The sequence below is a fragment of the Lemur catta genome, chromosome 10 (assembly GCF_020740605.2).
Source record: "Lemur catta isolate mLemCat1 chromosome 10, mLemCat1.pri, whole genome shotgun sequence".
Classification (NCBI taxonomy): Eukaryota; Metazoa; Chordata; class Mammalia; order Primates; family Lemuridae; genus Lemur; species Lemur catta.
The window spans coordinates 60,646,242-60,673,964 of record NC_059137.1 but is presented as its reverse complement, the minus strand read 5'-3'; the positions used below and the strand labels follow the sequence as shown (position 1 = coordinate 60,673,964).

Here is a 27,723-nt window from a genome sequence, read left to right as displayed (position 1 = left end):
AAGTTAGACTCCCTGGGCTGTATCCTAGCTCGTCCTCTTAAAGTGTGTGACCTCAGGCTTGTTGGGTCTATTTCCTCTTATCAAAAAAGGGGATAGTAAGAGCACAAATCTTTACGATTAAAGAAAAGTAGGAATACAGGAAGCCCTCCCTACACGTTCGCTATTAGGGTACTGATCTTAATTTTTTGAAGCCGTGTTCGCCCCAGTACTTTATCTTTGGTGTACTCTTCCAAGTTTTGCATAATTTTCTTATCGCTTGTAATTGGAAACGAGACGAAAATCGGCTCCACTTTTCAAAATTCTCCCACCCCCGTCTCAACCCCACTTTAGAACTACTGGTGTATATGTCTATGCACAGGAATGAGCTGCAGTTTTAAAACAACATGCAAAGTGGACACTTGGCTCGAGCACCTCCCGGTGGGAGGTGGGCCAGGACCCACTGTTGACATCGTAGGGAACACTGGATAGCAAATATCTAACACTACCTAACAAATATTTCACCGCCCGCCGCGCCATCTGATGCAAATCCCCGGCACTGAAACGCTTCAGAGAATGAAGTTTTAACCAAAAAAATGCTCCCAGACCCACCCCCTACACGGAGGCCGCAGGACGCAACTCGCCGCCCCGCCCCGACCGGAAGTGACGCTCCCGTCGATTCCTTCTTCCGCCGCCCGCCGGAGGCGCGGCCCAGACCAGCGCGTGGTGTGCGTCTGTGTCGAGGCCAGCAGGGGGATTCTGGGTAACGGCCCCGGCAGGCTGGGGCGGCGGGCTCCGCGCAGCAGGTTCCACTTAACGCCAAGTCTGTTGGCAGGGGCGGTTGTAGGGCCGGGAGTAGCCGGACATGGAGCAACCGTGGCCTCCGCCGGGACCCTGGAGCCTGCCTCAGGCCGAGGGTGAGACTGAGGAAGAGAGTGACTTGGACGTGTCCCCCGGTTCTCCCCGCTGCCCGCAGCTGCCGGACGGCAGCGCCCAGGTGAGAGGGGGCCCGCGTTCCGCGGGGGGAACGGAGAGGTGCTGTCGCCAAGCCCCATGGAGTGCCGCGTCTCCCCGATGCGACACTCTTCTGTTCCCCAGTCTGTGTTCACCTCATCCCTGGGACCCGGGGGCCTGATGCCATCTCTCTGCTATTACAGCATCTTCAGAGGGGAGACAGGGTGGGTATGTGTTACCCACTTCCACCTCCACGCACACCTTTTCTTTCACCTTGGCTGATTCTTCCTCACCTTTAGAAGACGTTCCTCTGCCTCCCCGCTTCCTGACAGCACCCAGATTTGGGTGGCTCACGCTATAACATTGACCCTTTGTCCTCTTGTGTGTGCTTTTCTCCACGCACTTTATTCTGTTAAAGGCTCCAACATACTTGTGCACAGTTGGTAGTTAGAAACAGTGAATGATTGCAGTTCAGCATCACACTGAGCCCTGACGTAAAGATGAATTCACATGCTATTTCACCCACGTTGACATCTAAGAAAAATTCTGTAAACCTCGCTTTTAATGCTGCTGGCGCACACCTCTCCCATTCACGTGACCATCTTTGCCTTACTGTTTTGTTTTTAGTTTTGCTTCACGTCATTGCCCAGTAAAAACATGTAGGCACACACTTCCCTTTTCCTACAGAATTCTTCCTCACGTTCCTGCCTACTAGTGGTTTTCAACCCAGCATTCCTGCTCTGAAACTTACCCAAATGTGATACACCATTTAGGATTTTTCTGGGCCCTGTCTTAGGGAATGCTTATATATTCATATCACCTTTTCCTGGTTTATCTCCTAACCTTAGTGTGTTTTGGAAGTATATTTCAGGATCACAGACTAAATAGTAATATGGTCAATGGATTATGTCTGCCTTCTAAGCTTCTTGGAAAATGGGGTTCCTAAGGTCATAACGAAATTAATAGTTTTTCTCTAAACTCATTTTGCTAGGTGTTAATGAAGATTTAAATCGTTTGCCAGTAAGTGTAAAATCATCAATCTTATACCCAGCTAATGGGGTTAGTTGGCTTTACACAGAGAAAAATGCTGTTTCATAACCACAGACTGCAGTTCAGCTAGCTGGTCACTGGGAAAGTGCAAGACATTTTTTAGGAGGACAGAATGAGAGTTGGTGGGTCAGTAGTCACCCACTAATTGTGGATCACCAGTGTCATGTTTATATACAAAATGTGTTATAAGCATGTAATGTGTTACAGAGAGAGATAATAATGAACAGCAGCTGCTGTTGTCAGTTTTGAAGGCAGCTGGAGAGAAAAAAAGGTCTCAAGAATTTGAGGGTGTTGTGGTTGAATCGCAAAAGTAAGCTAAGAGAAACATTGAATTTTAAAAATATCTGTGTGTGTATATGTATATATTTTTTTTACTGGTGCACTTACAAACTTGTTTAGCTGAAAGGGATTTTAGAAGTCAGTAGGCTTATCTCCTTTATTAAAAGTGATTTCCTCACTTCAGCAGCCTTAAAAAAAAAAATACGAAAGTGATTTCCTTGAGGCCATATAACTAGTTAGTGGCAGAATTAAAACTAGAAACCACTTATGACTCCCAGTGCAGTATATTTTCCCACTGACTGCACTGCCCATCCTGTGAAGTACTGTAAAACTTTGGATGAAACTACCTTTAATTGGTTTTAAAATTTGCAAAGTGATTGCTAATTCTAAGTTCACATGCTTATTATAAACCTACTTATTTGTCTTGCTGGCTTTAAGACTGAAATTTTGGGATTGGAATATTTGGAAAGATTATACAATGTGTAAGCAGCTGATAAATATTTTATAACCTTTAAAAAACAGCTTTGGTTTAGTTTTATCAAATATGGGAATCTAGACATCTTAATATACTATGTGATGTATAATTCTGAGATCCAGTTAATATAAAGGCAGATCAGAATATAGAGATCCTTTTTGAGATTTTTTGTTGTAAAGTTACATTGGTACATTTTAATGCTAACAGTTCCTTTTTAGAATTTATGTTCATTAAAATATAATCATATTAATGTCCTTCTAAAACTTCAGTATGCTCACTGATTAAAATATGGCCTAATATTTTATTTAACCATCTGAATACATGTTGGAATGTTTGCCCAAATGGCCAAATGTTGTCTGGGTAGTCTGCGGAGAATTTAAACGTAAATCACTTTTAGAATTTGTTTGATTTGAGAAATGAGTATTTGCTCCCACATAATTTAAAAATGCAAGATATTTCCATTTATCCCTATTGCCTTTCTTGGTATATCTTTGTCTTCTTACAAAATAAGTTTTATAGCTTTGTTTTTCTCGTTTTCCTGGCCCCATTTTAAGCATAGCTAGTCTACAGTTACTCTTGATCCCATTCTAAGATAGCAAAAAGTAAAAATAAATATTTTACTTGGTTTATTAAGGACATGGTCTGTAGTACCTCAGCTCCAAACTTGCTGAATGAGTAAATAAAACATCTGAATAGCAACAGTGTCCACGTTTACCCTAGTAGAAATCTGAGTTTTCCTGAAGACTCAGCTAGGAGGTGGAGGCCTTGCTTGCTACTTGCCTCAGAATTCTTTACCACCACCAGTCTGTTCAAAGAAGTAAATTTATTCATCTAACATTTATTGAATTCTGGCCTCTCAAGGAGCTGATAGTTGAGTAAACAGATGAGCGTGATATTGTGTAAAAAACATTGCCTTAGAAATATGCATAACTTGGGTGGGGAATAAATGGATAAGGAAAAACTTAGGTGATGCCAGAATCTAGATGGAGATAGGAGTTACCTAGAGGAAGAAGGATTGGCAAATTGAAGAGGGGGGGACTTTGGTGGGGACAGTAAGAATAAAGAAACAAGTAGAAGAGTAACTTAAACCCAGTCTAGAGAGATAATTGGAGATGACGTCATGAAGGGCCATGCCACAGAGTTTGCACTTTATCCCAAGACCTAAGAGTGAATAAAATGATCAGATTTGTTTTTTGGAACAATCACTCCAGGCTAGTGGAGTGGAGAGCGGCTTGGGATAAACAGGCTGTATTTGTATAACTCACATATGGAATGATAAGGGTTTGAATAGTGATGCACATACGGGAACAGATTGGAGAGAAATTATTCTGAATAAGTCGTTTGAAGTTAATCTATATTTGGCTAAGAAATTGTAAAGAATGTGCCTTCAGCTTTTGTTTTATAGGGCCAAGTAATATAAGGAATTAAATACCTATCACAGTGTTTTACATATATTAATTAAATACTACTGCTTCTGAGTGGAACAGAGTCACCAGGGTGGATCATTTGGCACTTTTTAAAAAAATATCTTTGCCTATTTTGATTAGGAATAAGTTAAAGGATAGCTGTCTGATATAATCAGTTATAAATAGGACTTTCCAATAAGAACTTCTCAGATCACCAAGGATTGGGAAAATACAGAAAGTAAATAGAAACCGAGAAATGATTACTTCTAAATAAAAGGAGGTTTTTGTAGTGAAGAACTTGAAGAACAAAACTCTAAAGGTCTTGTTTTCAGCATGTTGGATGTTGAGGTGATAAACTAGATTTAAGCTCTGTTCTCATTATTTTGCTGGCTCAGTATCATAAAGACTATAAATCCGATGTTTGTTGAGCACCAGCTTTATTTATTTTTATTATTATTTTTTTAATTTCAGGATATTATGAGGGTACAAACGTTCTGGTTACATTTTATGTCTTTGCCTCACCCAATCGAGGTTCAGAGGCATGCCCTTCCCCTCTACAATGCTCACCGTGTCCATTAGTTGTGAGTTTACCCCCCTCCAAATCCCTAATCCCTAGAAGATATTACTACCATGTGAACACCATAATGTTGATCAGTTAGTGAGCACTCGCTTTATACACTGTGATTGTTGCCAGGCTTTTTGTTACTGTTAGTTGTCAGGGGAGGGGCATAGATTAACAAAGAAGCTTAGAGTCTAGTTGATAAAACAAGGCCTAGAGTGTAAAAATGTAACTGCAAGCCCAGAACACAGGTATGCTATGTACCAAAAATATTGCACAGAAATCCTTTAAATAAAAAAAATTGAACTGTGCTGCACAAACATATTCATTGCCTTCTTCATTTCTTACAAATACTGTTTTTTCATCCAGATATATAGCCATGGGATTGAACTAGCTTGCCAAAAGCAGAAAGAGTTTGTGAAGAGCTCTGTGGCGTGCAAATGGAATCTCGCTGAAGCTCAGCAGAAACTTGGTAGCTTAGCACTGCATAACTCTGAGTCCTTGGATCAGGAACACGCCAAAGCACAAACTGCAGTATCAGAACTGAGGCAACGGGAAGAAGAATGGCGACAGAAAGAAGAGGCTCTAATACAAAGAGAAAGGATGTGTCTGTGGAGTGTGGATGCCATTAGCAAAGATGTTTTTAATAAGGTATGACCTTTTATTGGGCCATAATGAAAGAAAAAAAACTGAAGTGTTTGGACAAACCAGTTGTGCATATTGGGTAGCAATGTAATTGAATCCTGTAAACAGTATTCAATTTTGACAGTTTATGAAAAGTGCTTGAAAAGTTTATGAAAGTCAAAAGTTTAAAAGCTCTTGCTCTAGAGTTATAGACTCCAGGCAGTTACTGACCTGTCTCACCTTTTTGTTTATATATATGTACTGCTGGACAAATATATACATTAAAAAACATTCACGAAGAATTGATACTTACAAGGATAAGAAAACATTCTAAGGTATTTTCCCCCACATCTCATGTTTTGTACCCCCTACACTGGTGGTCACTGCTTTAGGGTTCCTTTAATTCAATCACTTATTTTATAAATGAAGAAACTGAAAAATAAGTAGAGTAGAGTGACTTGATAACATAGTGGTGGATTAAATGTGAGGAAAAAACTTCTGACTGTGGAATTGAGAGATTGTTTCTGACCGTGGAATTGAGAGACTAGTTGAGTATCCTTTATTAAGATCCCTTTGATGCCCATATAATAGTTTTTTCTGAAAATTATCATCTCCATTAGTAATGGACATCATTGGCCTGGTTAGCCTTTTAAAATCCCATGTTTCTCAGACTTTAGGGTTTTATACCTTTGTTTCCATTTGAAAATCAGAATTTTTAGAGATCGATTTCCAAATGCCTAAAAAGGGTGAAAAGGCAAAGCCTAATAGATAACTTCATGAACTAATATTTTTAATATGGAATAAAATGATATAATTATATATTGAAAAATAATCTATATTAAGCCTTATTTTGGAGAAGCATTTATAATTAAATCTGTGAACACGCTGACAGTTGCTGATATTTTGATGTTCGTTTTTTTCCACTATACCAAAGTATCTAAAGGAAACAGTTTGCAGAAGCTAAAAGCTTTTAGTTTTACAACAAAGGTAGATTTTGTATATTATCCACTATTCGTGTTCTTTAGGCCTGAAACATGCACAGAATAGGGAGGGATAGGCCTTCAAATGTCATCATTTCTTTTAATTAACCCATGAACATCATTTAGGAGTGAATTTGGACCTGTTTTTAGCCTTTCATTATGGAAAATTTCAACATACACAAAGTAAACAGATGAATCCCCTGTGTTTGACATCAACAGCTATCATCATTAGGCCATTTTCATTTCATTTATACTTTCCCCTGCTCCTCATCCCTGCTTGATTATTAATTTTCTGTTTAATTTTTAAGTAAGATTTATATACTTCGAGATGCTCAAATCTTAAGTGTAAAATTTTAACAAATAGATACACTCGTGTAATCTGCATTCCTATTGGGATGGTAATGTGGAACCTGTAGGGCAAAGAAATTTAGTCATTTTCCACTAATTTGTAAATGGTACCTCTTTGTATTTGTACAAAACCAAACTCTCAAGCCTGGGGGATAGACTGCTCATTCTTGTCTGAATCCACTTTGACCTTATTTTTAACCATTATTTTCTAGACTTCTCAGCCCATAACCCACTTGCTTCTGTCCTCCTGGCATCCATTCTCCCTTGCCCTCTTGAGCATTGTTTGCCTTTTCCTGGACTAACTCAACTTCAACTACAGCAATCAGTAACACACACAGATAAATGTACATTACCACTAGCTCTATCAGTAATTTCTTCTTTTATTGAGAAAAATTAAGAGTAAAACAAAGTATGTAAAATAGAAATTGAAAGGATCCCTTTGCCTTCAATTCCATTTCCCAGAAATAACCTCTGTTAATAGTGAATCATATCTTTCTAGACTTTCTCTGTACCTGTACTGATGTATATAAATTTTTCTGTTTCCCAGCAGGATCATTCTTTATCTGAATAACTAGCTATATCTGTATATGTTATTTTAAGGGGTGTGTCATCTTTAATGTTATTTTCTGCTTTGCATTTTTACCTAAAAACTATTTAAATTTTTTTCTTCCAGAGGGAATGATCAAAGCAACGTTTGTTTTATAAAGTTAATGTCTCTTCTTTTAACACAGTGCTCACAAAAAATATATATTTTCACATTGTCTCTGCTTTTGTTTTTTTACACTTAGGTTCTAACATAGCCTACATTTATACCACAAATTAATTAGGACTATCTTTATGTTCCAGTCATTTGCTCAAAATCGTACATTGGTTTTGTCTGGGAGCTTGAGACTTGAGAGGACTGGTCTAGATCTGCACTGTCCAACTGGATAGCCACTAGCCACATGTGCAGTTGAGCACTTGAAATGTGGCTAGTCCAAATTGAGATGTGCTGTAAGTGTAAAATACACACCAGATTCCAATCACTTAGTACCAAAACAAAGTAAAATTTTTTTTTTTTTTTTTTAATTTATTTTTTTGAGACAGAGTCTCACTCTGTTGCCTGAGCTAGAGTGCCGTGAAGTCAGCCTAGCTCACAGCAACCTCAAACTCCTGGGCTGAAGCGATCCTACTGCCTCAGCCTCCCGAGTACCTGGGACTACAGGCATGTGCCACCATGCCCAGCTAATTTTTTCTGTATATATTTTTAGTTGTCCATATAATTTTCTTGCTATTTTTAGTAGAGACGGGGTCTCGCTCTTGCTCAGGTTGGTCTTGAACTCCTGACCCTTGAGCAATCCACCCACCTCGGCCTCCCAGAGTGCTAGGATTACAGGCGTGAGCCACCGCGCCCGGCCAGTAAAATATTTTAATAACAATTTTTTTGTATTGCTTACATGTTCAAATGATATGTTGGATATATTAGGTTAAATAAAATAAGTTATTGTCATCTGTTTCTTTTTACTTTTTAATGTGGCTAATATAAAATTTTAAATTACATTTGTGACTTGGATTGTATTTCTATCGGACAGTGCTGGTCTAGATGGAGGACTATAAAGGCAGACTATAAAAGAAAAAAATGCTTTTATTTTGAAATATATAAACTTTTGTGTGTTTCCTCTTGTAAACTGGTAATGAGCTGGTTTGCAATTTTCATTTTTGGCAGTAATGGTAACAGGGCATAAATGTGATCACAGAATGTTCTGAAAAACTGCTCTGCCAGTTTTTCTGGCTAGATAAAAACTTCATTCGTGATCTGTTTTATGACTTATTTAACTGAAAATAAGCACTTCCCAAATAGAAATTTATACTTGATTTCAAGAAACAAATTGTTTGGCCTCTCTTAAGAAAAGTGTATTAGAAATGCAACAAAAGTCTATTTGGTTTATGTCTTAACAAAGAATTTATAGTAAATGTACTTTATTCTCTATATACTCTGAATTTCTTAGTTTATTTACAGCAAGAACTCCAAGGATTAGGCTAGAGTTGCAAATATTTATGGGAAATGAATAATGCAAACATAAATTATGCATGTAATAGATCTTTCTGTATATATCTTTAATAGGGAGATTCAGTTTAACATAAAGGTTAAATCAGTTGTTTTTCTGTATGATTTCTGACATAAACCTTTCCCACACATACATCATTTTAAACAAAACTAATGAACCTCCCACATAAAAAAGTTTTTATTTTTTAAATAGTTTAACAGATGAATTTAATGATATAATATTAGTATGATGCCATACTATATTTTTATATTGTCTATAGAAAGGATTGCTAGGAATTCAGTATCTGAGAAAGAAGATTAAATTAGAATATAAAATCTGATTTTAATTTCTAAAATTTTTTCTTAAGAGTTTTATTAATCAAGATAAAAGAAAAGAAACAGAAGATGAAGATAAATCAAAATCATTTATGCAGAAATATGAGCAAAAAATCAGACATTTTGGTAAGTCTACTATTTGAGTTTCCTTCTTTGTAATGTTTCATATTATATGTATGTGTGCAAAATATGGATTTATAAAATGGGAGCCTAAAAGATAAGTGGCAAACTCCAGTTGTGTAGCTACTTCTGGCATAGTTATATAGATCTTGTTTTAGCCTTATTTTTGGTCATAAATAAAATAGATTGATAGAGCAAACCAAATTGTAAAGAGAAGCAAAATTCAATCTATTATTATATAATACTACCCTCTAAGACAGTCTTTTTATTCCATAGCCTCTTTCCATTTCCCAACTAGTCTTTGCTTTTTTCTTTTTTCATTTTTACTTCCTTGGTATCTGATTATCTCATGGTTAAAAGATGAGTATACATTTTTTTAAGTTTTGGATATGATGCTATATAATTCAGGCAGATCCTTGAACTGTTATTCAGGTAAATATAGTAATAGAAATGTATATATAAAGAACTAAAAATATTTTTTTCTCTTTGGGAAAAGGGGCAGTATGGGGATTGATAAAAGTGAAGGTTTCCCAGAGGAGGTGGCATCTGAGCTTGATTATGAGGAACAGATAGAAGTTTTCCATGTAGCTAAAAGAGAGGCAAGGCAATAGCAACAGCATGTAGAAAGGGAGAATTGGGAAACAGCCATGGTGTGTTCTAAGAATTATAAGCAGTATAATACTGCTGGCATGAAAATGCTACTGAGAAGTGTTAGGAGTTAAGGCTTAAAGCATATTTTTTTGATTCCAAGTAATGTGTTAATTTAATAAACATGGTTTTTATTTGTATGTTCATGAACTAAATGGCATTTTGAAATCTTTTTCCTATTGGTGTTTTTTTCCCAAAGATTTTTGCATTTCATTGATGTGTCAGTTATGTCAAGACAATGGATATTACTTTTTTCCCTTCCTTTTATATAATTTACTTAGAAAATACTCATTTTCCTCATACTTTTTATGTTTAAAAAAGAAAATAGACTGTGTATTTAACTCAAGAATAGTACCTGAAAAAATAAACAGAAAGTTTTTCTACATATTATCATTGTGATATTATTTATAATAGAAAAAAAAAACAAATAATTCTCCCTTGGACAGATATTAAAATCTTTAAATGAGCAGAACCTTGAGTCATAAGGATAAAAGGCAAAAATTTTGTAAATGAATCTTACTTGTAATGTGTGAGTTGCCACTGCCACCTACAGTTCTTGCTTTCTAGCCCCATGCTTTTCTGCTGTAGGAAAAATAGTGCCATATACTGGTTGCTCTTTCAGAGTATGTTCTACGTCTGATAGAACAACATCCCTCAAGATGTTTTCATCCAGCTGACACTTTATAGGGTGGTTGCTTTGGAGCCATGGGAATCCTAGTAGGTGAGAAACAGTTCCTTCACTTTTGCTGTAAACTGAGTGCCTTAGTCAAAAGCAATTTTGCATGAGAAAATTATCTGAGTCTCAGAAGGTGTTTTAACCCATCTGACACTGTAACTAAGTCTTCAACAAACCATTTCATCATTTTATAAAACCTGCTGCTTCTGGGTAGTGATGTTCATGATAAGACTGGAGAATTTCATGAGCCCATAGTCTTCATTTCTTTTGCTGTAAAATGAGTTTCTGTGTAAAAAAATAATGTGGTATGCTTGTTTAGTAAGACCACAGATGTATTAGTGGTAGAAACAGGGCAAGGAGGGAGAGCAATTCCATATCTAGAATGAGCCGTTCAAGTGAGGAATTACTGGTCCCTCCAAGATGAAATGGGACCCCGATAGTCAGCCTGCTACTTGATGGCTGGATGGTCTCTCCAGTGTATGGTACCATATTGAGGCTTCAGCATTGGTTTTTGCCACAGGCATATTGGTGTTCATTGGCTAAACTGGATTGGGATAGCAGAACATCCTTGATGAGGAGAGTCTATGCTGTTGAATCTGTGCATAATCTCAAACTTGTGCCACCACAACCCCTTATTTTATGATACTATGGTGCAAGTAATGAGATAGGTGAGGGAAAGGCTTACTTGACATCCAGAGGTAATTAATAAGCAATCATTTTTCCATTGTATGTTGTGAGCTTCCAGTATACTGTCTTGTAATACTAACCAGAGCCTTGCTGTCTTCAAACCCAACCAGACCAGATAGCCACTCCCAGATTTACATTGTGCCCGTTTCTTAGTGGATATGCACAACTTTTCATTTTGGAGGAGATATCCTACTTGCCACAGCACGATCCCCAGAAATGTTACTAAGGTAGTAGGCTCTTAAAATTTTCATGTGTTTTTCCCACTCTCTGGTATGCATGTATCTTAACAAGGCTTCTGGGGTACCTGCAACTTCCTGCTCACCAAATACCATCCGTGTAGAGTAGACCAACTTGTAGACATGTGGGATGATGAGATAATCAAAATCCCTGTTGACCAAATTATGGCACAGAATAGACAGAGACCTGAGGCAAAACAGTGAAAGTTTGATGCCGTCCCTGCTTGGTGGAATCAGTTGTTTCTGATGTTGTATGCTTACTGTCATAAAGGAAGAAAGCATTACCAGAATGAGGACTACATTGATATACTCCTTTAAACATGTGTAGAATAGGAGCTGTAATTAAAGCTTCCAACTTGAGGCTTTCCAAACTTGGATTCCATTCCAGACTCTTGGAAGACATGGGCCTGGTGTATGGGCAACTCTGTAGGGCTCTATAGGGGTTTCACACCAGTACTTCTCTGTGGTCTTATGTGCATTATATTCTTCAGAGTTCTTCCTTTCTCTTTTGCTATCTGTTGACTACTTTCTTGTGTTGTTTTTACTGTTATAATTAGATGGAATTTACCATCCAATGGTAAATGGTACAGTATGTCATGGAATATTATGAAGCATTGAAATCTGATTTTTTTCTATATTTGTATTTAATTTAGTTAATTCATATTTTATAAATATAAAATATTAATTTAGAAACAAAGCCTGTTATCTCTTAAACTTCACATAGTTATATTCAAAGTTATATGCATCTCTGACATCACTGTCTTTGTGATCATAAGAGCGACTTTTTGAATCATCTAACACAGTTTTTCAGAGCACATCATCTTCACTTCCAGCCAAAGTTAGCTGTGATTCAGCTTTTTTTGAATCTGTTTAGGATGTTGTTGCTGGAAATTTTATCAAAGGCTTTAAATATTTACACAAATAACTATGATGGGATTTTTTTCATTTGTACTGAAGATGAATATTTACAGCCTCTTCAACGTAATTACTTATGTATTGCTTTTTAAAAACATATCAATATCCTGTTTTTGAAAACATTTAATATATAGTATTCTTGAATATGATGTGAAATGAATAGGCAATGCATGATATGATTTTAATTTTGTTTCTTTAAAAGTCATTAAAAAATATACCTGGAAGGAAATACATCAAAATGTTAATAATTATCTTGTGATAGAATTGCAGGCTTTTATTTTCTGGATTTTTCAAATTTAAAGGGTTTATCCTAAGAATTCAAGGATTGCTTAATTCAACATTGGAAAATTCATTAATGTGATTCACCATATGAGCAGATTGTAGTAGTTAACCACAGGACCTAGTGATCAATTTGATGTGAGAGAAACAGGAATGTCAGAGGAATTTCTAGAAAGCTTGATTGGTAACATGCAGCCTAGGAAGCATTGTAATCCTACTGAGAGAAAAGCATGGGATTGGTTTCAAATAAAATATTTATATGTAGGAATGTAAGTAGAAATAGTTGTATGGTGGCAGATGACTGGAATACAGATCTGGGACTCAGGAAATATAGGAAAAATGGTCATGTATTTTTCCTCAAGGAATTCACAACCTAGCTGGGAGATTTTTAGCACATAGATAAATTAAAATGAATAGTGTAAGGTGTTAAAATGTACCATTCTATAAGTATAATGCAGAGAGGAAAGGGAAATTAATAAGGGCGTGTGTATTTGTTTACAAGTTTGTTTGTAAAATCCAGAGTAACGTCAGTAATTTCAGTTATGTTCTGTTTCACTCAACTATTGATTATCTTTTAAATATTTTCATAAAATTCCATGTTTTTTCCACAAAGGTCTATATGGACTACCTGTAATTTAACTTTTCAATTTCATACTAATTCAATGGTGGGGTTTTTTTGTTTGTTTTTGGTGAGAGAGGGTCTCATTCTGTTCCCTACCTAGAGTGCAGTGGCATCATAGCTCACTGCAACCTCAAACTCCTGGGCTCAAGCGATCCTCCTGCCCCAGCCTTCTGAGTAGCTGGAACTATAGGTGTGTACCATCACACCCGGCTAATTTTTCTGTTTTGTGTAGAGGCAGAGTCTCAGTACGTTGTCCAGGCTAGTCTCAAACTCCTAGCCTCAATCAAGCAGTCCTCCCACTTCAGCCTCCCAAAGTGCTAGGATTACAGGCGTGAGCCACTGTGCCTGGTCGTTGATGTGCATTTTTGAAATCAAGTGATGACAGATGTTTTTCAGATAAAGAAAATCTATGTTCAATCTCAAGTGTTAACTTTGTCTCAAATATTAAACAGGTATTTAAGAAAAACTTTAACGTTTAATGATACCCTTCCTTATGGCCCTACAAATGTCACTAACCTTTTCATGTTATCTTTCCTGCCAAAGAAACTAAAATGGGTAGGATTTTGGTAAATCAGTGAGTTACAATACTGCTATGGAGAAAACAGGAGAAGCAGTGCTCTGTGGATGGTAGAGTTGAAAATATTACCTCTTCAGAAGTGTAAGAAAGCTAAAGCAAAACTGCTTCATAGGATTTACATTGTGTTTTCAAGTGTAAAAAATAAGGATTATCCTTTCTTTAGATCTGATCCCCCTGAATCATTAGACTCTTCATACCTTAAGAAGTAGTTTCAAGTAATTTCCATCATATGCTGTTTCTCAGAATTTTCAGTGACCTAATCATTGTCTCCAAAATATTAGGGTACCACCTTTTAAAGCTTATACATCTCTATGAGCAAATGCTAAAATATTTTCCCCCTTTTTTTTAAGTGAAGAAAAATCAGTCATTTATTTTCAGCTGACTCCCATGTGTTGCTGTGTCTTCTCAGTAAGACATTTGTCTTCAGTTTTGTTCTTTTGTGTTCTAATGTGGAATTTAATGTGTAGGAGTTCATTTTGTGTCTAGAGGAAAAGTTTATTGCCAAACTATTGAGATAGCCCTGTAAAATTTCCATGAACATCCTAACTTCCTTGGATGAGTCTACAGAGTCTAAATCTAACATTGTTATATTTAATTTATTCAATTATAAAATTGACTGGGCAAAGTTAAAAACTCAATACTCTCCTGGTTTCATGATTACTGACTTTGACCAAATGTCTAATTTAGAGAAAGATGCAGATACAGCTTAAATAGTATTTGGATTCCTTTGACATCTTGAAACAAAATGGCAGCCATTTTAAAATATGCTTAACTAATTTTTATAAGATTGTGTTACTTTATATATAAACAGATATCATGAGTAAATGGCTAAATCAATGACTGTCTGAATTTGCCCAAGACTACTGGCAGTCCTAGATGTAGGACTTTTTAACTTTAAACTAGCCATTTTACTTTATCCTAGTTATCTGAAATAAAACTTTCTGTGAATTTTGGAAGTTATTTCCAGTCTACTGGAAATTATTTGAAAGTATTCTCCCTCTTTATTTGCCCTTTTACCATAGAATATTACTCTGGTAATACAAATTGTATTTAAAGAGAATCATTTTAAAATACCAATACGAGATTAATTAAGAATGGCATTTTTTCCCTTACAGGAAGAAAGAAATATTTGACAATTATGGTTTAATTCTTTTTTTATAGGTATGTTGAGTCGATGGGATGATAGTCAGAGATTTTTGTCAGACCATCCATACCTTGTGTGTGAAGAAACTGCTAAATATCTTATTTTATGGTGTTTTCATCTAGAAGCTGAGCAGGTACTGTGTGAACATTGAGTTCCTGGGAACCTTAGTGGAATTCTGATTTCTTACTGTACTGGTGTTTTATTTTTTGTATTATTAATACTTTCTTTAAATGAAAGCAGGAGGGTTATTACATTTATTTATGGACCTACTTGAGTTTAATGTAGTAATTTTTTTTTTTTTTAGTTGTTTCATTTAGCATTTGGAAACTTTTCCAATGTGCTTTCTGTACCACCACACCCTGTCCCATCTCTTTTATTCTCATACACTATAATCCTTGTTCTTTTTTGATTAATTAGAAAGTCATGTTTTAAAAATCCAAACAGTAATCACAGTATTAAATCAAGCCCATAGCATGGTTCTCCTTTACTTATTCTGGTCCATATGCAAATAATCAAAACTAAGATATACCCTTTATATTGTAAAGTATTTGATTTATAGGTAAAGAGAGTAAAATCAAAAGTATTCTAAAAATTCAAAATATGAATCAGTATATGAATTAAATGTGTTTCTAGAGATATTTCTTATAACTTTAATGTATTTATTTTCAGAAAGGGGCTCTAATGGAACAAATAGCACATCAAGCTGTTGTAATGCAGTTTATTATGGAAATGGCCAAAAACTGTAATGTGGATCCAAGAGGGTGTTTTCGTTTATTTTTCCAGAAAGCCAAAGTAAGTAGTTATTTGATAATGATAAATGGGAAGGTGAGGCCTTAGCTGAGACCTCTTTGTTCTATACACATTAAAAGAAGCCATTCAACCAGGATGCGACAGGCTAAATTCTGGAGATTTTTTAGTGAAAAGAAAATTTATATTGCTAATTTAGACTTAAAGGAGCTATATAAGAGACTGTACTGTAGCACATACATTAAATTGAGACCCATTCAAATGAATGTATATATTCAGGAAACTTGCAGTGTTCCATCATTTATTCTTTCAATAAATACTGAGTGCCTACTAATGCAAAGCACAGCTATTTTAGATACTCAGGATGCACTGTTGAATAATATATATACAGAGTCCTCCTCGTATAGAACTCACAGTTTAATGAGAAGTCAGACTTTTGTAATGAAAAAATAAGAAACCTAAAAATTCAATAATTAAAGGAATGGTTAAAAATACCTGTGGTACATAGAATATTATGCAGCCATTAAAATTACATTTATGGAACATTTTTAATGATCTGAGAAAATGCATATGCTATAAATTCAAAAGAAGTGATACATACAAGATGATGTTGGCCATATTGAAGAAAAAGAGATACATCTGGAAAGATGAAGTACCACTTCACACACTCACTAGATTAGTAGTAATTTAAAAGTTGCCCCAAAAGTAGAGCAATAAGAATTCACATTCACCACTGGTAGGAGTATAAATTGGAACAACCACAATCACTTTGCAGAATTTCCTAGTAAAGTTGAACAGTTGCATACTTTACACTCAGAAATTTTCCTAGATAAATACCTTAGAGAGTTGGTTCTCAATGTGTGGTTTAGGGGTCTTTAAGACCTTTTCAAGAGGCCCTCAGTCAAAACTATTTTTATAATATTAATCATACTAAGATGTTATTTGCCATTTTCATTCTCATTCTCTCGTGAGTGTATAGTACAGATTGATGCAGAAGCACATGTGAGAATCTAGCTAGCCAGACCATAGAGAGAGTTGCAAAAATGAAAAAAAAAAAAAAAGCCTCTCTTTTCACTAATTTTTTTGTTTTGGAAAATAGTGTTTTTCACATAAAAATATATTATTAATGGTAGTGAGTAATGAGTTTGCTATTATTTTTAGTTAATATTTTTTAAATCCCTCAGTTTTAATTTCTAACACAGTGAATGCTGACAGATGTAACGCACATAAACAGAAGCTCTTTAGGTTCCTCAGTAATTTTCAAGAGTGTGAAAGAGTTCTGAGACCATAAAGAGAATTGGCGCCCTAGAAGAACTCTTACATGTGTGCACTAGCTTACCTTAATGTTTACAGCATAGTTGTTCACAATAGCAAAAAGCCTGGTAACAACCCAAAAGTCTGTCAATAGTAGAATGAATAAATTGTGGTATAGGTTGAGTATTCCTAATCCAAAGTTCAAAATGTTCCAAAATCCAGAAGTTTTTAAGCACTGCTGTAACACTCAAAGGAAATACTCATTGGTGCATTTCAGATTTTGGTTTTTCAAATTAGGCATGCTCAAATGGTAAGGGTAGTGCAAATATTCCAAAATCTGAAAAAAATCTGTCTAAAACACTTCTGGTCCCAAGCATTTCAGATAAGGGATACTCAACCTGTGTATTCATTTGGTAATATAATAACCAGCATCAGCATGGATAAGAAAGCAGGAGAGTGAATAAAACAAGCCACAGAGTGATAATATATCTAGTATCATTTTTTAAAACATTTTATATTTTTATAAAGTTTATATTTTTAATATTTTTTTATAATAGGCAGAACTAAAAAATATGTTGTTGAAGGATACATATATTAGTGTTAAATCTAAAGAAGCGAAGGAATTGTTAAAACAAAAGTTAATGATAATGGTAACCTCAGAGAGGCAGGAGGAATGCTCTTGGGACCTGGTTTCTAAGATACTAGTAATGATCTATTTCTTAATTTCTGTGGGTACATAATGGAGGTTTTGCTAAATAAACTATACATACATATTTTACATACTCTTTCGCATATAGAATACATTTTAGCACATACAATTAGAAGTTAAAAGGAAATGTACCAGAAGTTTAACATTGTTTATACTTGGGTGGTGGAATTATAAATGATTTCTCTTTATAAACAGAGGAAAAAAATTATATTTTTAACTTTTAAGATAACTATCAAGATGGCAGTCGTCCTAACTTAATGCCTTAAACTCTTCTGAAGTGCAACCTAAATAGGAAATTTTCCTGCAATGGTTGAGTTTTAATGAGTAAATGATTGACTTGGTATTTTAGCTAGGCTTCCAGTGACTAGTTTAAATTTTTACTTGACACATAGAAGTAATAAAAACTATGCTTTCTTTTTTTAAGTTAAGAAATAATAACTTTCATGGGATGCTTACTTTGTGCCAAGTACTGTTCTAAGCACTTTATGTGGATTAACTCATTAAATCCTTATAACATTTTATGAGGATTACTATTCTTATTCTATAGGTGAGGAAATTGGCATAAAGAAATTAAGCAAGTGGGCGGTAGGTTACTTAATAATACAAAATCAGTTAAGTCACTCAAGATCTAAATCCCTAGGCCTTAGGCATGTACCAAGGTCAGCAGTTGTGCCGCTTATTACTTCACTTCCAGAAAGATTACTTTCTGAAACCTTGATATGAAGATGTGAAGGCTGACATTTTATATGTCTGCTCGAGTACCATATATTGACTAAAGTGAGATGCTAGAATCTAATTAAGGAAATTATTCCTAAATTCATAAGATAGAATGACAGCACAGAACATTGTCTAATGTAAGGTTAATGCTATTAACTAATCCATAGATTTTAAACTGATTATGTAACCTAAACTCCATTTGACAAGATCTTTTCCACCACTTGAATTTAAAGCCTCCATTCTGTTAGTATAGAATATGCTCTGTGTCATTTCTTTATCTGTGGAGGAAACAAACAGAGGTAACTGCCAATAGGGAGTATAAAGAATTTTGCTTATATTATAGATCTTGGATGATCTTAGTTCCCCTCCCTCAACATAAGTTATACTTTTTTCTTTCTTGATGTTGAAAAGAAGGTATTTGCTTAACTAGTACACTAAGATATTCCCATAATGAAGTTGAATGCTGAGTTTTATTTGGTTTTCACGGCTTTTACAAATAGGGAATATAGGGTCAGAGAATTACTAGAAACAAGTAATCGTGCCCCCTCATTAATTGGTGGAGAATTAAAAGGTGGGTTTTGGGGGGTTTTGTTTTTGTTTTGAGACAGAATCAAACTGTCTCCCAGATTGGAGTGCAGCTGTAGTGGTGTGATCATAGCTTTCTGTAGCCTCAAACTCCTGGGCTCAAGGCGGCCATCTTGCCTCAGCCTCCTGGGTAGCAAGGACTACAGGTGTGCACCACCATACCTGGCTAATTTTTAAATTTTTTGTAGAGATGGGAGTTTCAACAGTGTTGCCTAGGCTGGTCTTGAACTCCTGTCCTGCCTGGGCCTCCCAAAGTTCTGGGGAGCACCATGCCAAGCCAAATCGAAAGGTTTTAAGAATATCCCTTGGTGGTGGTTTGGCAGTGGGAAGAGCATAGAATGATTGTGGGAGGTTAAATGAGGACTATTTTGTATCCCATCAAGGATCCAGATAAATCAAGGGAAATAAAGAGAAAGCCTCCTTTTCTTTTGTTACAGTTGTGTGTGTGTGTATAGGGAGGGGTTGTTTCTTATTTGTTTTATTTTGCTGAAGCAGAAAGAAATGGAACAAACCAATTATTAATGTTCCTATAAAACAGGTAGTTTTCACAGATGTGACAACATCATGGTGGTTCCTACATTTAAACTATTCTCTTTGTCTTTACTTCCTCCACCTTAGACCTATTATATGCTTTTTAGAACTTACTGTGAAGTCAAGAAGTCTAGAAAAATACAGTCTTTGTTTTATTGTTTTCTAGGCAGAGGAAGAAGGTTATTTTGAAGCATTCAAAAATGAACTTGAAGCTTTCAAGTCAAGAGTAAGACTTTATTCTCAATCACAAAGTTTTCAGCCTATGACAGTTCAGAACCATGTTCCCCATTCTGGTGTTGGATCTACAGGTTTATTAGAATCCTTACCACAGGTAAGTTGGAAATGCAAATAATTCTTTATAAGCGTATTAGTTCACATAATTTGCATTCTTTTGGCTTACTCTTTCTTTTATATGTGTGACCATTTTAAATATTCTTGCCTCAGAAGATAACCCTGAGTCTTATTTCATGCCATGCTTTGGCACTGAATCTCTTTCATTTCTTAAGTACTTAGATACCAAATGCCATCTCCTTTTACTACAGAAACAATGACCTATATCTAAGCATTCTTAAGGGCAAGTGTTACCTGTTGATTATCTCAATCATGAACTCTTCAAGATGGCTCCTGAGGAACATACCATTCTGAGTAGAGCTATGCCATTATAAATTTTTTAGGATGAATTAGCTTCCAAGTAGATGTACAAGTGGAAGCCAAGATGATATGTTGCATGAGTTTATTTTTAGTATTTATTATCTTGTTAAATGTTGGTGTTGCCCATCAGATGTAACATTTTTAGTACACATTAATGTAGTGATAATATTATATCTGGAAATATTGGGCAACTGTTTGAGCCTCTTCAAAGTCTGCTATTAGATCAAGATAAAACCATGTTACCAGCATGAAAGAATTTATATCAAAAAGAAGAGAGGATCAGACCACTGCTCTGCCTGATACTACTTAGGATTATAATTTTAAGTTGTTATAAGATAGTTCCTGCCCATTTTGATTTTAATAGAACCCAGTTATTTCTCATTTCCAGACTTCAAGATTTTAAGACCAGCTTTAGCCAATTTAGTCTATTGTCTACATCATGAGAAGGGAAATCTCATTCAAAAGACAATGTGAGGAGAGTCCTTTGTTTATTTTTAAACCTCTAATGTGGTAGAAATTGAGTTTTCCAATATCTTGAGCTTATGTCACTGCAATTTCACCATTCCAATTACATGTATTGTAGGCCCTTTAAAGAAAGCAATTGATTATACTCAATTCATTCAAAAATATTTTCAGGGATGGAAATAATCAATAAAGTTCTGAATTTTAAATTTTTAGTAATGTTCCCCCTTAAACCTGTAAGGAATATTTTCCCTACAGATTTTGTATAGATTATCTATTAATGTTATTTAAATGCAGTGATGATTGTTCTCTTCGGTTGCTGAGAGATAGCCCACAGGGAAATAGTTTTTCCAAGGGAATTCTATGACTAAGTCACTGTCAGGTCCAATACACGAACCTCCTAAAATTAAAATGTCACACATGCATGCAGTGGAAAAAAGAGATTTGAAGAATGTCATTGATTATAAACGTAAGAGGGAAAAGATACACATTATGACATCTTAAGAGGCCTGTGTTATCAAGAAGTTGCCTCTGGTTTGAGAGAAGGAAGTTCTTGTTACACATATCAGATAGCAACTGATACCAGCTCCTAGGCAATCCTTATAGTTGTGGTGGCGGGGGCTGGGATGATTGTACGGTTTAGACACTTTTGAATTGCTGACATTATCAGGATTGTTCAGACTTAATTAAGCTGGGCTAACAGAATCGTTCCTCATAGTGGGAGAATTTGAGCGTCTTGGTCTAGACCTCCTGAGGGAAACAGGGCTGGATAAAATTTCAACGAGATGTGCAGAAGAATTATCAACTAGTTGAGGGAAATGGATAAAATGAGAGGCCACCTGAGGAACCAAGTTGTCAATTTAGAGGTTTGAAAGAAAAATCTGACCATAATAATAATATCCCATTTTTATTTATATCAGTTTATAGGTTGTAAAACCCTTTCACATGTTGTATCATTTAATCTTCTCAAAAATGCTGTGATTCATTTTCATTCATTTTTATAGATGAGTAAACTGAGACTCATGGAGGATACCATTATCCTTAGTTTTAAGAGGGCTAAACAAAGGATATAGATATAAGTAACAGTCTGTCCTATAAGCTAGCTTTTAATTTTATTAAATTGTGACGAATCTGTTTCTGTGTGAGGAATGCATTACTAAATAGAGGCGGATTAGAACTGAGGTCCAGGGTGAGTGTCCCACACCTCAGTCGGTTATTTGTGCCGCCTCCTTCATAAAGACCTGATTAAACTCTAGCTAGCTTTTTGGCTTTTACAGTAAAGGAATCTCACAAAGTATTGTAATTATATTGTATTAGCAGGATCTTTTGAAAACCCTGCTTCCCTATGGAATGGGGAGGTTTAAGACATCTATCCCATTTTGACTATTTTCCTAATTGGTGTTTATTAAATAAAATAAACTCGGAGATACAATAGTAAAAGTCTTAAGTACTAGCAGATAATCTGATCAACTGAGTAGACAAAATTGAATTCTTGGGGAAGAATTTCTTTAAGTCCTGGATCTTAACGGCCCATGTCCTTATTCATGGTGCTTTAACAAATAGTAATGGTTTTATTTTTGCTTTTTGTTGTTTGTTTTGTTTTTTGCAATTCTGGCTAGATATTTTTGCATCTATTGAATAAGATTTTATATTTTCTGTTCCTAGTTTGGGAAATGGGCAAACATAACATTTATGAATTCTCCTTCTGTTTAAAAAATACATAAAATTTAACTGTTGTTCTCTTCTCAGTTTTAAAAATAAGAGTCTAAGTACCTCTCAAAAGATTAAAGATTTCTCACTGAGTTTGTTTTAATCTTTGGAAGACCAAAATAGACCCTGAAGATAAATATAATTTTTACTCAATAAATGAGTTTTTTTCTTTATTCAGATGTTTTGCATTTTTATTATTTACTGTTGTAATTAGATAGTAAACTTCAAAGTACATGCTGGCTTAAAGCCATATTTATCATTTAAATTATCAGTAGCTATGTACATATAGTCACGTGGAAGATGTAGCCTTGCATGATTAAGCAATTTATAGTTTTAAAAGAAGAAAGGTGGTGTTTATTACATTTGTTTTTCACAGGTATCATTCTGTCTTTTATTGCATCTTTTTGGGTTAAGTGATAACATCCTATTTTTTTCTTTATATTCTTGGGTTTCAACCCAAGTCTGACTGCAAAGTCCATCTTCTTTCCTACCCTCCTACACTGCAGAGGAATAGAAAATGTGAAACTGAATATGTAGTTGCATGTACTGGCATAAAACTGGTCATCATGTGTTCTTTTTCCTCTACCTTTTTCCTCCCCTCCCCCGGCCACCAGAATCCAGATTATCTTCAGTATTCTATCAATACAGCTCTCTGCAGTTTAAACTCAGTGGTACATAAAGAAGATGATGAACCCAAAATGATGGACACGGTATAATTTGGTTAAGACTGCTGAGGCCAAGTGTTATTTTGTTACAAGAAAGGAAGAACTTGGCTATTTTCTTGACACTTTTATGGGTGCTGCACTTTATTTTTGTTTGGTTTTTGATGGGAGGGAAAAAAAGAGTACTGAAATGTTTTATAACTTTTTTTTATGTGCTGCTAGGTTTTTTGTTTTGTTTTTTTCTGAAGAGAGGAGTGGTACCATATGTTGCAGGAAGTGAAACTGGATTTTTTTTTTTTGGCTACTAAATTTGCCTTTAATCTTATTGTTCTCAATTTTGGAATCAAAGTATGAAAATCTGCACAAATGTAATGTTTACAAGAACTGGTTGATTCTAGGAGGCGTCTGCTACAGTCTCTTTTTATATGGATATGTACATGTCCTACTCTATAAAAATGATTAAAGATAAAAATGTACTTGTATCCCACTGCTAATTTAGCTGTCAAATCTGGTGTTTCATCATATTAAAAGCAATAAATCAGTAGTTGGTAATCTACTTTTCTAACTAAGCTGGATGGTACAAATTTTAAAAAGTCTTTCCCTCTTAAAATAATACTATATTTGTGTTTTCGGCACCATCAGTTAAATCCTTGACTATAATAACAAATTTGATATAAAGACATTACATTTACGCCCAAAGTATTCTCAAAAAACTATATTCCTTAGAAGTTTATTTTACCTTGTTGACTTTTTAATATTAAGGGTTACAGTGATATCAAAAGTGATAAGCTAATAAAGATTTTCTTTTTAAATAGGATTAACTTCAAGCTTACTTTTTAATTTCTTTACTTGACATAGTCTGGGATCTCTCAGGGAGTAAGTTTTGAAAGAATAGTAATGGCCTGTAAGAACAAACAGGAAGAATAATCTGATTTTTAAAATCATGGTTATTGTTTCATTTTGATGTAGCCTTTTTAAAAAGGACTTTATTAAAAGACAAGAGGAATCTTGTGGAACTAACTGCCTTGAACTGCCACAACTTTTTACTAAGAATTTGAGACCAGGCATAGTGATTCACACCTGTAATCCCAGCACTTTGGGAGGCCAAGACGGGAGGATCACTTGAGGCCATGAGTTCAAGGCCAGCCTGAGTGAGACCCTACAAAAAATAAAAAAAAATTAGCCAGGCCAAAAGAAGCCCCCAAAACTATGATGTCTGCATCTTTTATAAGAAGAAAAAAATTTGATGACCCTTACAGGTAATGATAGCATTTACTAGTTTGTCATTCCTCTCTTCAGCTCGGTTACCATAAAATGCTTCTGGGCTTTACTACTTCCTATATAATTCACTTCAAATATGTGAGAATATTTGATGATTCATTTTATTTAGGTAACTGCTAATTATGCTATCCTTATTCAAGGATTAATTTTCTGATTTATGGAAACATGAGCTTTGATTGTATTTGAGTGTAGTCTTTGGCTCGGTACCCATTGAGACCAGTAGCAAACATTTGGAAAATGGCTAACTGGGATTGGGAATACGTGTCTCCAGTGAAGAAACCAAATAGTGCTAAGGGACCCTTATGGTGATCAAACCTATGACCTTGGCCTCTTTTGTACTTTAACTGAGGTAATCAGGCACTAGTACCCATAGAAAAGGACTGGAATTATTGAATCATGCTTCTGTAACATCACAATCTTCCTGGTTTTCAGAATAAAAGTCTTTTTGTGCTTTTGATATAAATATATACTCTATAATAAAATGTTTGACTAATTTATATGGTAGTATTCATCAGCCTGTAATTTTTTTTTTTTTAAACCAATGACCTAGTCGTGTAAGTTTTTTCTTTTTCTTTCTGTTCTGGAGCAAACTCTGTTTTTCCCTTCCTACCAAATCGATAGAGTGGTACAAAATCCCTGATTTCACAGAAATCTTACTTAAACCATTATTTTCCATTCCTTCCCATGACTTGACTGTAAGCATCTAAATTGCTTTGTATTTCATTTTGCCTTAAGTTTGAGGTATCAATGACTAAAGACTGGTGGGAGAGAAACAACAAACTGAGTAAACTATGTCTGAAAGATTTTTTTGGTTTTTGTTTTCTAAAAATAGTAATTACTGAACAGCTGTTCTTTGAAATTTGACTATATATATTTTTTTACTTTCAAAAAGAAGTGTTCTGTGTTGTGTGTGTGTAAAAGTGTGATTGGATTTGTTTTGGGAACCACTGGCTGATGCCATAATTTGCACTTAAAGACTATAACTTTTACATAGCGGTACTTTGGTAGTAGAAACAGTAAATTGACATCTTTTTTATTTTTCTTTATTTTGCTTTAGTACTAAGAACTAACTCCTACCAAATGAAATGTCCTCTTTTCTGTTTCTTAAGAAATAATAAGGAAGAGTATACTAAGCAAAGGGATAATTCGTATTTCATGTTGGACAATTTTCTCTAAACAAAATAAACCACAGTTGGTCCAAACATATGAATGAAACGTCTCTGACATCAAAGTATCCATCAAAGAATCTTGTTTCATTTGATAAGATTAATATTCTAATAAAAGATTTTTTAAAAATCAAATGGCTATCCATTTATTCTCTATTAACTCAATGTCATTTTATCAATGGTAATGGAGATATTAATACTGATTTAAAATTATTACTCTAAGATAGATAGATGGGTAACAGTCTTTTCCAGTTATCAGTTATACCATTACTGGGCCCTTTCAAATTTTGCCTCATGAGCTCACAATCACCTGTAATTTCTCTTTAGGAAAATCAGGCCCTCTTCTTCCAGACTAGCATGTATATTAACCTTTTAAAAATGAATTAACATACTGCCCAAAGAAGATGGATCTATTTTAGTAAGTAGATTTTCTTACAGGATGAAAAAGTTGATTGTAGGTTTAGGCAAGGTGATACTAAAGTTAACCTTGGGGTACTTTCAGAGAAGCATAAAAATGTCAATTTACTGTTCTCAAAGTCAGTCATATATTTTAGTTCTTAGATTGATGTGGGACAGAAATGGTACTTGTCTGGGTTGAGGCTTTCCATTTCAATTTTGCTACTCTATCATGTATACTTTAATAAGACCCTAAATCCTATGCATCCATTTCCCATTTGTAATGGACATGTATGTACTATATCATAGGTCGTCATCTGAGAAGCTGATTCATCTAAGAAGTATTTGCTTGCTTACTATGTAAGCTAATGGGGTGGGGGGGGCACAAAGATGAATATATTAATAAGTTGATTATGGATTACTTACCATCTAATTAATAATGATGTTGAAACCATTTTCATAAGCCTTGAAAAATTAGATTTGAAGTTTGGTCTTTTCTAAATATAGAAAATGATTTTTTAAATTCCCACATCTTTCCCTTGTCTTTAAACAGCATGATTCTTCATGCTATTTACACTTCAGATGCTTTGGAAAAACATGACAGTGCTGGACTGATTTACACTTTGGCATGACAAACACTTTTGGCATGACAGTAAATTTCACTTTACTCAATGCTGTATGTGGAAAAACTCATGATCATTGGTGAACTAAAAAAAGTACAGAGGAAGGTAAAGACTCTACAAAGCACATTGGCTTTTACTAGAAGCTTAAGCACAGCTAGACTATTTTAATTGTGTTTTTTAAAAAAAAAAATTTTTTTTTTTTAATTTTTTTTAAAATTTGAGACAGAGTCTCACTCTGTTGCCCGGGCTAGAGTGCCATGGAGTCAGCCTAGCTTACAGCAACCTCAAACTCCTGGGCTCAAACAATCCTACTGCCTCAGCCTCCCGAGGTAGCTGGGACTACAGGCATGAACCACCATGCCCAGCTAATTTTTTCCATATATATTTTTAGCTCTCCAGATAATTTCCTCCTATTTTTAGTAGAGACAGGGTCTCGCTCTTGCTCAGGCTGGCCTCGAACTCCTGACCTCGAGTGATCCTTCCGCCTTGGCCTCCCAGAGTTCTAGGATTACAGGCATGAGCCACCACGCACGGCCTAAAAAAATTTTTTTTAAAACCATAACTTTCAAGATGAAAAATTTTAATTGTAAAGACAGGAAAGCTATTTCTACAGTTTATCGGTGTCTGAGGATATTTTCTTTTGTCAATGAGAAGACACAACTTACAAGCTTTTTTTTCTTTTAAAGACAAGGTCTTGCTCTTTCTCCTCAAGTTGGGGTGCAGTGTTGTGATCATAGCTCACTGTGGCCTCAAACTCCTGGACTCAAGCAAAGTGATCCTCCTGCCTCAGTCTCCCAAGCAGCTGGGACTACAGGCGTGTGCCACCATGCCAGGCTATTTTTATTTTTTGTAGAAATGGGGTCTCGCTCTGTTGCCCAGGCTGGTCTCCAACTCCTGGGCTCAGGCAGTTCTCCCACCTCGGCCTCCCAAAGTGTTGGGATTACGGGTGTGCAACACCATGCCTGGCCGTGTAAACATGTTCTAAAATACAAATTTATTCTTGCTTTTGGTTGTAAGTCTTACAGCATTTTAATAAAATTTGAGGTCTATAATTACAATGATGTGTTTTTAGTATGGGGCAGCTTTGTCACAACTATGAGGGTCCAAAACGTTTTGCCTGGAATACATTATATAGCTGAGGGAAAAGTAGCCACAGGCTGGGGTTTAGAAATTTAACCTATTTCAAATGGAATTAAGAGCAGAAATAGAATTTCTGGGTGGTTGGTGCTAACAATTGCGAATTTGCATTTCCCACAGCACACGCTGCTTATAAAAGGTATACCAAAATAACTGTTACTCCAGGAAATAGGGT

The 27,723-nt window shown here is 35.3% G+C and overlaps 1 protein-coding gene across 1 annotated transcript; it reads left to right on the top strand.

The window, feature by feature from the left end:
• Positions 1 to 649: 649 nt before the first annotated feature.
• Positions 650 to 23,489, top strand: CDC37L1 (cell division cycle 37 like 1). The gene is made up of 7 exons (XM_045563901.1): positions 650 to 973; positions 5,069 to 5,350; positions 9,046 to 9,139; positions 14,935 to 15,050; positions 15,587 to 15,709; positions 19,627 to 19,791; positions 22,898 to 23,489. The coding sequence occupies exons 1-7, from the start codon at positions 842 to 844 to the stop codon at positions 22,997 to 22,999; spliced, it is 1,014 nt and encodes a 337-aa protein (XP_045419857.1). The 5' UTR covers positions 650 to 841; the 3' UTR covers positions 23,000 to 23,489.
• Positions 23,490 to 27,723: the final 4,234 nt, after the last annotated feature.